Source organism: Argopecten irradians, chromosome 6, assembly GCF_041381155.1.
Source record: "Argopecten irradians isolate NY chromosome 6, Ai_NY, whole genome shotgun sequence".
In the NCBI taxonomy this organism is placed as follows: domain Eukaryota; kingdom Metazoa; phylum Mollusca; class Bivalvia; order Pectinida; family Pectinidae; genus Argopecten; species Argopecten irradians.
Window position 1 is genome coordinate 7,157,259 of NC_091139.1, and position 13,814 is coordinate 7,171,072.

At 35.9% G+C, this 13,814-nt stretch overlaps 3 protein-coding genes across 3 annotated transcripts; 1 reads left to right on the forward strand and 2 right to left on the reverse strand.

Annotated features, from left to right (window-relative positions):
• Positions 1 to 768: 768 nt before the first annotated feature.
• Positions 769 to 3,167, reverse strand: LOC138326246 (uncharacterized). The gene is made up of 3 exons (XM_069272368.1): positions 2,935 to 3,167; positions 1,892 to 2,197; positions 769 to 1,679 (listed from the first exon to the last, which is right to left on the reverse strand). The coding sequence occupies exons 1-3, from the start codon at positions 3,006 to 3,008 to the stop codon at positions 1,613 to 1,615; spliced, it is 447 nt and encodes a 148-aa protein (XP_069128469.1). The 5' UTR covers positions 3,009 to 3,167; the 3' UTR covers positions 769 to 1,612.
• Positions 3,168 to 5,070: 1,903 nt separating this feature from the next.
• On the reverse strand, positions 5,071 to 7,629 carry LOC138324849 (uncharacterized). Its single transcript, XM_069270031.1, has 3 exons — positions 7,380 to 7,629; positions 6,338 to 6,643; positions 5,071 to 6,118 (listed from the first exon to the last, which is right to left on the reverse strand). The coding sequence occupies exons 1-3, from the start codon at positions 7,451 to 7,453 to the stop codon at positions 6,052 to 6,054; spliced, it is 447 nt and encodes a 148-aa protein (XP_069126132.1). The 5' UTR covers positions 7,454 to 7,629; the 3' UTR covers positions 5,071 to 6,051.
• A 4,281-nt stretch (positions 7,630 to 11,910) lies between these two features.
• Positions 11,911 to 12,921, forward strand: LOC138326247 (uncharacterized). Its single transcript, XM_069272369.1, has 2 exons — positions 11,911 to 12,010; positions 12,623 to 12,921. Exons 1-2 carry the CDS (start codon positions 11,911 to 11,913, stop codon positions 12,919 to 12,921), a joined length of 399 nt encoding a protein of 132 aa, XP_069128470.1.
• Positions 12,922 to 13,814: the final 893 nt, after the last annotated feature.

A 13,814-nucleotide genomic window follows, 5' to 3' on the forward strand; every position in this document is an offset into this window, starting at 1 on the left:
CCTCCTAGATTTAATTGATACATGTCTAGACATGATAAAAATGTTTGAAATTTCAAATAATTTACAGTTTATCTGAGTCACATATCTATCAAAAATATCCCATTCAGCAATTGTTTTCAGTGTTTTAAAGGTATGTTTGGTGTTTTAGGGCTGTCACACGACGTCGTTTCCAGGATTTTTGAACAATGTCATTATTTTCATTTTTAAATAGAGCTAATAAACAAAAGGAAAGAATATGACGTTGGAAAAATGCCAGAGTTAGTATACAGCACCTTAATTTCTGTTCCGGACAATTATTGTCAGGTGAGATTGTAAACTGAAAAGTTAAAAAAAAAATTGTCAGTCGTAAACTGGAAATTCTGCTTCATGTATAATAAAAGTGTACCATTTTGGGTAGCATACACATTTGAGAAGTGTCACGTTAGCAGTTTTACGGCGACTTCCGAGATAAGGGAATTTCGAAAACAAATTACAAAAAAATCTAACATCATGTGCTGCTAATACATTGATGGTAGGTCTACTTACTCCAAATAAACATGTATAGATACATATTCGGAATTTAGAAATGTTAACTCCAAAAGTTTTCATAAAAAAAAAACAGAAATTTTTGATACTTTCATACATTATTTAGATACTTTTGGAGAGTTCGAAAAACTACTTTTATTACAATTCAACTACAATAACTGTATTGTACTGACAGGAAGTGTTAACACAAACAAAGAAAACTATCCTTTTGTTATAGTTTTATTATCAATGAACATGACATGATGGTTTAATTAAGGAAAAAATTATATAACACTGAAATACAATGGAAACATTCTTTTGTCTAATTTTAGATAAAAACTATTAGGATATGTCATTGTCTTTGTTATGAATGTTGTTACATATCAGCAAGTGTCATTCGATCACGAATATTCGTTGTTACTGTATACAATTACAAAACATTTGCTCCTTTCCTTCTTTGTAAATAACTATGATTTCTTTTGCATTTTGAGTAAGTTTATTTAATCACTATCCTAAACAGTCTGTGTGCCACGTAAAATATCAACCATCTGGTACGGGTAACATTGGAAACCCCATCATCCAGGGAAGCTTCAGCCAGCATCCGGACTGAGAACAACCGAATTTATCTAATACCCGGGGCCATGAACTTCCAATTTCCGGATTAGATATCACAACATTAGGACCGATACCACCGGAAACACATGGTAATCGTGCTAGTTACCACTAAAAAAATCCTTACATCCGGGGCCGACACATCTGGGCTGGGTATACCACCATAAACCTCCAACATCCGCACTGTGTACTAACAGGAAACTCCAACATCCGGGCAAGGTACCACCGAGTTCCTCCAGTATCCGCTCTGGGCACAGTCGGGAACCTTCAACCTCCGGGCAAGGTACCACAAGGAACCTTCAACCTCCAGAGTGGGTATCACTGGGAATCTCCGACGTCCGGGTAAGCTAGGATTGGGAACCTCCAACATCCGGATCGGGTACCACCAAGAACCTCCAACAACGTTATCCGGGCAAGGAACCATTGGGAATCTCCAATATACGGCCTAAATACACCATGAAAGCAGAAATGATTCTACCCAGTGAATGTCGTGTTACTATCCATACAGCTGTGTTTTCCATTCGGGAGGATCTCTCTTCACTATTCTGTGTCGATGGTTACTCCTACAAAACAATATTGAATCATGATTAGGGAAACCAGAAAATGAAACCAACTCTATACGATGTTATATTATTTTGTTTTCACTTTACGATTAAATATTTGTGGATTCAACGTTAAGAATAATTATTGTATAACGGCTGTCGGATTACTTCCACATTGTTGTAAATGATCAAAGGTAACAAGAATGATACATCTACATTGTATATACACTTACGCCGAATCGAGTGGCTTTGCTGTTGTCGTTTCTTTGGCTAACTTTCGGGTATTTGTAACAGAGTTGGCCATTCTTTGCCGTCTTAGTAAGCGCAGAATACTGTCCCATGAGTCGTCGTCTTCTTGTCTTAATTTTACAGATATGTCATCAACGTTGGTCATCGTTTCACCGTCCCGGATATCGTCATCATACAGTATTAAGATGTCTTCTACCATCATAACAGATTCGCCAGCCTCTACATACCGCTGCTCGGGTTCAGGTCCGTTTTCCAATGGGAGTCGAAGTCCGTCATCTGCAGCACTGCCTCTGTTGGATAACAAATTGAAATCTGTTCATGTTTTATGTTGTAACGTCACCTTGGTTAAGAAATGATGCACATTCGGGGGTGGGGGTACATTAATTCAATTTAGGCCAGGACAGAGTCCAGTGTGAAACCGACTGGGGTGGGGTTGGTATTCAGGAACGCCCTATCCAATTCTGTTTTATACTATAATTATCGTGTAATCAATGTTATTTCATCATTTTCAACGCTTTCTACACTCAATGGAATCATCAGGGGTATTTGTGACACTTTCCCTCTTCTACACGATAGTTATTCTTGATCCGTCACTGAATGCATATGCAAGTCAATGACACGATTAACATATTTTGTAATGCTGCCAAATACTTTTGCTTTTACGTACAAAATTGTCGAGAAATATTAAATGGTGAAAAACGTGGGTTATTTAAGCAATGGCATGCATAATGCTTCCACACCTGTCTATATTTATGAGTTAGGACACAGTGAAAGATAACTTCTGAGTTGTACTATATTTGATTGATTCGATATTTAGGTCAACCTTGTAGATACACATCATAACAGATAGCACTTGGAAAGAAATTCGATAGCTTACCGAATCAATAAGATTGCATAACTTACAAATCGTTAACGAATATCATTCTGTACCATTGTTTTAATCGATGTTCGCTCTAGTTTAAAAAGTGAAGTTTTAAATTTTTAAAAAATCCCTGACATTAAATGACATCAAGTTACATGTACTTACATCGACTTCAAGTGCGAGATAGGTAAGGTGACAATAATACTGAACACCAACACTAGTATACGTCCCATCTCCATGTCTGTTCCCTTCTCCTCAGACTTGTGGTATCTGGGTGGACGTAGACGTATATAATACGATTGTCCATGGGATTTCCTCTTCCATATCCATCCTTATTTCTCATTTCTAATTATAAACTATTATTTGGGGAGTTTCAAGAGAGATGCAGTCAAGGTTATCTCGACAGTTAACATAAACATTACATATGCGTGTATACGTAACTTATTTCTATTGGTCCATTTCGACCTAAATATGAAAGAGAAAGTAGATGTTCTCAGAAAAGTTTATCAACAAACTGCCGCTGGTTTTGTAAAACGTCTTGCATTGTATCGGCATATCAGAAAACAGCTTTAACAAAGCGAATACTAGGCTGGTCATGAATTCTAAACATAATTATCTGCCTAATATAGATATTTTGAGCCTTTTATCGTGGCAATATTTATTGTTCGTATGTGGAAGTTAGAAAGTTATATATGTAAACAGTTGATGTGTAGTTCCGTTCCTTTTTTACAGTCTTACTATTTCATGCTACCTACTTATATCGATCTGTTTTCCTTTGCATTTTTTTTTATTTAAACAACGACAGGAAGTTAATTGTATACAGGTATCAATGAAACTATTAATCATGACCATTCATCTACATGTTCAACAGTCGTTCCAGATCCAGCTTAAATTATTTTAAACCCTTCGAAAGACAGTCTTCGTCGTTCCCTTTTGTCAGGTGATGTCCATGTCTAATACTTCGAAATTCTAAACTGTATTTAATTTTAAAGTGGTCGGTTGGTTAGGCTTTCTGTCCTATTAATAGCTAAGGTCATTCAAGGACAGTCACTCATACATCCAATATGTTGTGGATATGTAAGAGGCCAATTATTACCATAGGGACTACATAACTAACCCAAAAATAGATTTCTGGAAACCCCCCCTTTTGGCACAAGATTTCATAGAGAGGCAAATGTTAGGAGCTTTATGATTGGCTACTTTAGAACTCTTACAAGAGGAGATAATCAAGAGTGCTATTCCGTTAAGGAATTTAATATAAGATGACAGCCCAAATTAAAAGTTTCGAAAGATGGTAGATCCATAGTTTAATTATAATTTGACAATTATAAAGGAGGAATTATCTCCCCTTACACAGACGTAGCATAATGAACCCTAAATGCAATTGGTAGCAATGTCTCACAATACCCGACAAGCTTATTGACAGATCAGAATTATTGATGCTTTTTCTGTAGCATGACAAAATTCTTTATTGTCATTAAAGTAATAAATACCCTACTTCATCATTTTGTTTATCTAATTTATTAACAAATAGATGCCTCTAGTTTTAATCTTCATGATTTGTGGACTTGTCAGCAGTGCATATATTTACAAATAGAGAGCTTTGAAGCATCCCCGATCCAGCCCTATGTTTCATTAGGTCCGATAACCCAAAATGGTATACCTCCTAGATTTAATTGATACATGTCTAGACATGATAAAAATGTTTGAAATTTCAAATAATTTACAGTTTATCTGAGTCACATATCTATCAAAAATATCCCATCCAGCAATTGTTTTCAGTGTTTTAAAGGTATGTTTGGTGTTTTAGGGCAGTCACACGACGTCGCTTCCAGGATTTTTTCACAATGTCATTATTTTCATTTTTAAATAGAGCTAATAAACAAAAGGAAAGAATATGACGTTGGAAAAATGCCAGAGTTAGTATACAGCACCTTAATTTCTGTTCCGGACAATTATTGTCAGGTGAGATTGTAAACTGAAAAGTTAAAAAAAAAATTGTCAGTCGTAAACTGGAAATTCTGCTTCATGTATATCAAAAGTGTACCATTTTGGGTAGCATACACATTTGAGAAGTGTCACGTTAGCAGTTTTACGGCGACTTCCGAGATAAGGGAAATTCGAAAACAAATTACAAAAAAATCTAACATCATGTGCTGCTAATACATTGATGGTAGGTCTACTTACTCCAAATAAACATGTATAGATACATATTCGGAATTTAGAAATGTTAACTCGAAAAATTTTCATAAAAAAAAACCAGAAATTTTTAATACTTTCATACATTATTTAGATACTTTAGGATAGTTCGAAAAACTACTTTTATTACAATTCAACTACAATACCTGTATTGTACTGACAGGATTACAGCAAATGTTAACACAAACAAAGAAAACTATCCTTTTGTTATAGTTTTATTATCAATGAACATGACATGATGGTTTAAATAACGAAACAATTAAATAACACTGAAATACAATGAAAACATTCTTTTGTCTAATTTTAGATAAAGACTATTAGGATATGTCATTGTCTTTGTTATGAATGTTGTTACATATCAGCAAGAGTCATTCGATCACGAATATTCGTTGTTACTGTATACAATTACAAAACATTTGCTCCTTTACTTCTTTGTTAATAACCATGATTTCTGTTGCATTTTGAGTAAGTTTATTTAATCACTATCCTAAACAGTCTGTGTGCCACGTAAAATATCAACCATCTGGTACGGGTAACATTGGAAACCCCATCATCCAGGGAAGCTTCAGCCAGCATCCGGACTGAGAACCACCATATTTATCTAATACCCGGGGCCATGAACTTCCAATATCCGGATTAGATATCACAACATTAGGACCGATACCACCGGAAACACATGGTAATCGTGCTAGTTACCACTAAAAAAATCCTTACATCCGGGGCCGACACATCTGGGCTGGGTATACCACCATAAACCTCCAACATCCGCACTGTGTACTAACAGGAACCTCCAACATCCGGGCAAGGTACCACAGAGTTCCTCCAGTATCCGCTCTGGGCACAGTCGGGAACCTCCAACCTCCGGGCAAGGTACCACAAGGAACCTTCAACCTCCAGAGTGGGTATCACTGCGAATCTCCAACGTCCGGGTAAGCTAGGATTGGGAACCTCCAACATCCGGATCGGATACCACCAAGAACCTCCAACAACGTTATCCGGGCAAGGAACCATTGGGAATCCCCAATATACGGCCTAAATACATCATGAAAGCAGAAATGATTCTACCCAGTGAATGTCGTGTTACTATCCATACAGCTGTGTTTCCCATTCGGGAGGATCTCTCTTCACGATTCTGTGTCGATGGTTACTCCTACAAAACAATATTGAATCATGATTAAGGAAACCAGGAAATGAAACCAACTCTATACGATGTTATATTATTTTGTTTTCACTTTACGATTAAACATTTGTGGATTCAACGTTAAGAATAATTATTGTATAACGACTGTCGGATTACTTCCACATTGTTGTAAATGATCAAAGGTAACTAGAATGATACATCTACAATAAACATTGTATATACACTTACGCTGAATCGAGTGGCTTTACTGTTGTCGTTTCTTTGGCTAACTTTCGGGTATTTGTAACAAAGTTGGTCATTCTTTGCCGTCGTAGTAAGCGCAGAATACTGTCCCATGAGTTGTCGTCTTCTTGTCTTAATTCTACAGACATGTCATCATCGTTGGTCATCGTTTCACCGTCCCGGATATCGTCATTATTGAGTATTAAGATGTCTTCTCCCATCATAACAGATTCGCCAGCCTCTACATACCGCTGCTCGGGTTCAGGACCGTTTTCCAATGGGAGTCGAAGTCCGTCATCTGCAGCACTGCCTCTGTTGGGTAACAAATTGAAATCTGTTCATGTTATATGTTGTAACGCCACCTAGGTTAAGAAATGATGCACATTCGGGGGTGGGGGTAAATTAATACAATTCAGGCCAGGACAGAGTCCAGTGTGAAACCGAATGGGGTGGGGTTGGTATTCAGGAACGCCCTATCCAATTCTGTTTTATACTATAAGTATCGTGTAATCAATGTTATTCCATCATTTTCAACGCTCTCTACACTCAATGGAATCATCAGGGGTATTTGTGACACTTTCCCTCTTCTACAATATAGTTATTCTTGATCCGTCACTGAATGCATATGCAAGTCAATGACACGATTAACATATTTTGTAATGCTGCCAAATGCTTTTGCTTTTACGTACAAAATTGTCGAGAAATATTAAATGGTGTAAAACGTGGATTATTTAAGCAATGACATGCATAATGCTTCCACGCCTGTCTATATTTATGAGTTAGGACACAATGAAAGATAACTTCTGAGTTGTACTATATTTGATTGATTCGATATTTAGGTCAACCTTGTAGATACACATTATAACATATAGCACTTGGATAGAAATTCGTTAGCTTGCTGAATCAATAAGATTGCAAAACTTACAAATCGTTAACGAATATCATTCTGTACCATTGTTTTAATCGATGTTCGCTCTAGTTTAAAAAATGAAGTTTTAAATTTTAAAAAATCCCTGACATTAAATGACATCAAGTTACATGTACTTACATCGACTTCAAGTGCGAGATAGGTAGGGTGACAATGATACTGAACACCAACACTAGTATACGTCCCATCTCCATGTCTGTTCCCTTCTCCTCAGACTTGTGGTATCTGGGTGGACGTAGACGTATATAATACGATTGTCCATGGGATTTCCTCTTCCATATCCATCCTTATTTCTCATTTCTAATTATAAACTATTATTTGGGGAGTTTCAAGAGAGATGCAGTCAAGGTTATCTCGGCTGTTATCATAAACATTACATATACGGTACGTGTATACGTAACTTATTTCTATTGGTCCATTTCGACCTAAATATGAAAGAGAAAGTAGATGTTCTCAGAAAAGTTTATCAACAAACTGCCGCTGGTTTTGTAAAACGTCTTGCATTGTATCGGCATATCAGAAAACCGCTATAAAAATCGAATAGTAGGCTAGTCATGAATGCTAAATCATAATTATCTGCCAAATATAAAATTTAATGTTATCAGAAGCATAACATATAGGTGTATACGTAACTACATGTACATGTAATTTCTATTGGTCTATTTCAATCTAAATATGAAAGAGAAAGTAGATATTCTCAGAATTTTAAAAATAAACTGCACTGGTTTTAGGAAAACTCTGTATCGGCATGTCTTATTAAACCGTTATAAAAATCGTATATGTGAGTTTGATAAATAACAGTGGTCATGCATGATAAGTCTACTAAACATAGCGATAGACTTTACACTGGCGGACGGTTAATATTGTATGTACATGCACCTACAGTGTAGCCTTGAATTGTGTATACGAAATTAGATAGCATGGGGATTTACACTCGTGACTCTGAGATTCGTATTCTTAAAAAATGTATTTCAAAAGATTTTGAACTCGATTTGGTACAAATAAAAACATGGTACGATGGTATAAAGTCAGTTGTAAATGTATTGACTGCTCAACAGTAATAAATTATTACTATTATAAGTAATGTGACTAGTAGAACTGCTGCTGCTGAAATAGGGGTCACAAAATTCTGGCTGTAAATGAGATACTGTAATTGAGTTTAATTATTTATGTACTGGTAAATTTTTAATGGTAAATTCGAAATAACACAAAAAATGAGCAGGGCAAAAAATGTATTATTTATCAATATTTATGAAAGCGTGAACTATTGAAAAGCTGCAATGGAGTTTCTATGATTTATAATGCACCCTGATTCCTATGTGATAGTGGATACGGCCCAGAAACAACACAGTATATCAATCCGTTCAATGTGTATAAGATATATCAATATCTCCTTAACATTTCTAGTGAATGAATTTGTCCGAACAAATGGCAAGCTATTTGCCTATCAAATGTTATTGAGTACATTTTTGGTCGTTTGACGGAGATCTGGGTACCTGGGTTCGACAGGGAATCGGCAAGGATAAGATACGGTACCGACTGTCCATTTAATTTAATTTACTGTTCATTTAATTTAATTAAATCTAAAAGTTATAGACTTGGAGTGACAGTATATATGTCTATATCATAAGACATATATTGTATTACACAAATTATATATTGTGAATGGTTAAGTACAAAACATCTTTGTCCTTTTGTTTCGATGGTTTGCCAGCAGGATTTCAAAGCCTTTCGTGGCTTTTGCGTACACGACCAATTCTGGCAAACCGTTCCACACATTACCAACCATATTCATTATCCCTGTTGTTGGCGGATATTGATGTCTTTGGTGTTATTTAATTGTATGATCATTTTTACTATAACTGATTGATATTTTATTGAATTTAAACTTCTGTGTGATGTTACATATCTAAAGTGTACATATAGATCGATGCAATGGTTTTTGTTGTATATATACAATGTGCATTAAGGTGTAATAATTTGCACATGCAAATGTATCTCGTCGAATCTTTTTTCCTCTTGAATCAGTTTATGATACACGTAAATCATGGTTTTGATTGAACTCTGCATACATAATAATAATAAACCTGATTAATCGCTCTCACCGATATCGATCGGTGGCGATATTTACAAGGGTTAGGGGTTAATCAATAAGGGTTTACAGGTATTATAGAAATAAATCAGTGCTACCGGGATTGCCTTCACAGCGAAATAATATAAAACAAGGAAAATCCAAAATCCACTCTGTAAATGACGATCAATATAAATCGAGGTTAATTTATTAATGTTCTAAACTTACTTCAAAATTTCTGTTATATAGATAAACGTTAATTTTATAGAGAGATATAACGATATATTTATATAAAAATATTAGTATTTAAAAAGATCAATTTGTAGTTGCTATATATAATGAAGTTCAATTCGGGTGGTATGATTCTTTCTTCTTTGAAACACAGGTGCATAATTTGCAAAGGTGTAATCAAAGCTCCCATAAACCCAGAAAAAAAACAATAAATTTTATTTCTAATTAAATTTTAAAATTTTAAAAATTTGAACACCAAGCCATACCTGGACAAATGACCTTTGATCTTATCTCCATTTTACCGTCTAATTACCTGTATAGTAACACCAAGCCATACCTGGACAAGTGACCTTTGATCTTACCTCCCTTACCGCCTCTAATTACCTGTACAGTAACACCAAGCCATACCTGGACAAATGACCTTTGATCTTATCTCCATTTTACCGTTCTAATTACCTGTACAGTAACACCAGCCATACCGAGACAAGTGACCTTTGATCTTTCCTCTCCTTACCGCCTCTCATTACCTGTACAGTTACACCCAAACCATACCTGGACAAGTGACCTTTGATCTTACCTCCCTTACCGCCTCTAATTACCTGTACAGTAACACCAAGGCCATACCTGGACAAATGGACTTTGATTCTTTATCTCCTTTATACCCTCTAAATACCTGTAACAGTAACACACAAGCCATACCTGGACAGGTGACCTTTGATCTTACCTCTCTTACGAACACCTATATTACCTGTACAGTAAAAACACCAAGCCATACCTGGACAGGTGAAACTTACCTACCTTACCACCTCACATGAAACCTGTACAAGTTAAATACCGAAGCCATATTAATGAAGTTCAATTCGGTTGGTACGATTCTTCTTCTTCGTTCAAACACAGGTGGCATAATTTGCTAAGGTGTATCAAAAGCTCCCCTAAACCTAGAAAAAAAAAACAATAAATTTTATTTCTAATTAAATTTTAAAATTTTAAAAATTTGAACACCAAGCCATACCTGGACAAATGACCTTTGATCTTATCTCCATTTTACCCTCTAATTACCTGTAAAGTAACGCAAAGCCATACCTGGACAAGTGACCTTTGATCTTACCTCCCTTACCGCCTCTAATTACCTGTACAGTAACACCAAGCCATACCTGGACAAATGACCTTTGATCTTATCTCCATTTTACCGTCTAATTACCTGTACAGTAACATCAGCCTTACCTGGACAAGTGACCTTTGATCTTACCTCCCTTACCGCCTCTTATTACCTGTACAGTAACACCAAGCCATACCTGGACAAATGACCTTTGATCTTATCTCCATTTTACCGTCTAATTACCTGTACAGTAACACAAAGCCATACCTGGACAAGTGACATTTGATCTTACATCCCTTACAGCCTCTAATTACCTGTACAGTAACACCAAACCATACCTGGACAAATGACCTTTGATCTTATCTCGATTATACCCTCTAATTACCTGTACAGTAACACCAAGCCATACCTGGACAAGTGACCTTTGATTTTACCTCCCTTAACACCTCTAATTACCTGTACAGTAACACCAAGCCATACCTGGACAAGTGACCTTTGATTTTACCTCCCTTAACACCTCTAATTACCTGTACAGTAACACCAAGCCATGCCTGGACAAGTGACCTTTGATTTTACCTCCCTTAACCCTCTAATTATCTGGATAGTAACACCAAGCCATACCTGGACAAGTGACCTTTGATTTTACCTCCCTTAACCCCTCTAATTACCTGTACAGTAACACCAAGCCATACCTGGACAAGTGACCTTTGATTTTACCTCCCTTAACCCCTCTAATTACCTGTACAGTAACACCAAGCCATGCCTGGACAAGTGACCTTTGATTTTACCTCCCTTAACCCCTCTAATTATCTGGATAGTAACACCAAGCCATACCTGGACAAGTGACCTTTGAATTTACCTCCCTTAACCCCTCTAATTACCTGTACAGTAACACCAAGCCATACCTGGACAAGTGACCTTTGATTTTACCTCCCTTAACACCTCTAATTATCTGGACAGTAACACCAAGCCATGCCAAGACAAATGACCTTTGATCTATAATTACCGCCCGGTTCACTTTGATCTTTTAACCGTTATGAAAATCTTCTCACATATAACAGCACTATTCAAGTATTTACGTTCCACATTAAATAGGGGAGGGGCTTAATTTTCAGCCAATAAAAGTACTGGATGAATTCAGCCAATCAAAGTTAAGAAGTGTATATAAATATAGTTTAGAATTCTGGAAAAACACTTCTGCTCTCGAACCCATCAGCTCTACCACCCTCTTCTTAACTTCTATACTGACCATGGCTGAGATGACCACTACTGATGTTGTGTACTACGCCCAGAAGCTCCAGAGTCATCTGCTAGCCCACGATAAAGCTACCAAGCAGGTCAACTTTCTAGGTATGTAGCAAGGGTCAGCTATATTACATCGATTTTTTTGGTGGTTTCTTGTTAATTTGTTTTATTTTTTATGTTAATATACATGTACATTAGACACAAATTCAAACAGTTTTGTACAGTCGTATTCTGATTGTCTGTCAACTTAAGAGAAGTCATCATATAGTTTGATATTTTATAACCATTCTGATGGTTCATTTTGCTGTAACAGTTTAATTCATATTAATTCATTCAATAAAATATTGAAAAATTTAAAATGTTTGAATATTTTACAGAAATTTGAAAATTGTCCCCTGTTCTGTTTTAAGCGGAAGTTCCTATCCAAAAACCAGCTGTTATACATATTTGCCAAGGTAAAGTGTATAAGACAAACAAACAGTGTATGAAATTTGAACAATCCTGTAATATAGCGAAATAATAACGTTTATTGCTCACTTTTTGTTTTTTTTTCATCTTAAAATAGTCACAGATTGAAACAAATTCGTGCTACTTTTAATGTAATTAAATAATTTTCTGCAGTTCATCTTCCTGTCACGATTGTCCGAGATATATGTATTTTGATGTATTTTCTAATGAATTGTGTGACTTTAATACTATTTTAAATATTAATTCCAGATGACCAGTTGATCCGTCTTGACCGCCAAATTTTCTTCTCCACACTGGACGATGCCCACAGCCTTGGTCTTCACCTTCTGACCCGTAAGTCCATCATCCAGGGTGTCCGGAGGATGTTTGACCAGTACAGATCCACCAAGCATCGCCAGGTACTGGAGTTGTCTGCCCTTGTCCTTACTTCCCTGGGAGCCGGAGAACCAGACTTGGAGATGCCAGCCACTTCCGGAAGGAGCACGGAAACTGATGAGCTAGCCAGGATGTCTACGGCCAACTACAGCGTCCTTTGGAGAGAGATGTGATACCACATACCAAGAGTTATCTACCCTTAGTGCTTTGTCTATTGTTCACATTGTAATTTTGTGTTTTTATAATGTCACATTATAATGTTTTATTTTGTATATTGTTACATTGTAATGTTGTGTTTTTATAATGTCACATTGTAATGTTGTGTTTGTTTGTCTTATTGTAATGTTGTATTTGTATACATGTATTGTCACATTGTATAATGTTGTATTTGTTTATTGTCACATTGTAATTTTGTGTTTTTAACATTGTAATTTTGTGTTTTTTATAATGTCACATTATAATGTTGTATTTGTATATTGTCACATTGTAATGTTGTATTTTGTTATTGTCACGTTGTAATTTTGTTTGTTTATTGTCACTTTGTAATGTTGTGTTTGTATCATTATGTGTATTGTTATTGTATGTTGTATTTGTATTTGTTCACATTGTAATTTTGTGTTTGTATAATGTTCACATTATAATGTTGTATTTGTATCATTGTACATTGTAATGCTTTCGTATTTGTTTATTCAATGTCATATTGTTAGTATTCGTATTGTCACATTGTCTTTTGTATATTATATATTGTCATAGTGCTTGTCGTGTTATAAAATTCTACACAGTTACTAAAGTTTGGTTTGTCACTTTCCTCGAGAAAAGTGTAACTGAGTTTACATGTGAGCCAATCGAATTGATAATATCTACTTAATGTAAGTATCTGTTGGTGTCACATGTCGATTATTGTATTCTCTAGATATGTTACAGTTGTGCTCTGGACATGATCAATAACCATGCTTTCACAGTATTATCATGTATCAGTATATAATGTCAGCACACACCGCGGCGTTTCTAGTGTACCTGAATAGTCGATGGCTGTAGGCACGTGAGGTTCATGACCTACATTTTG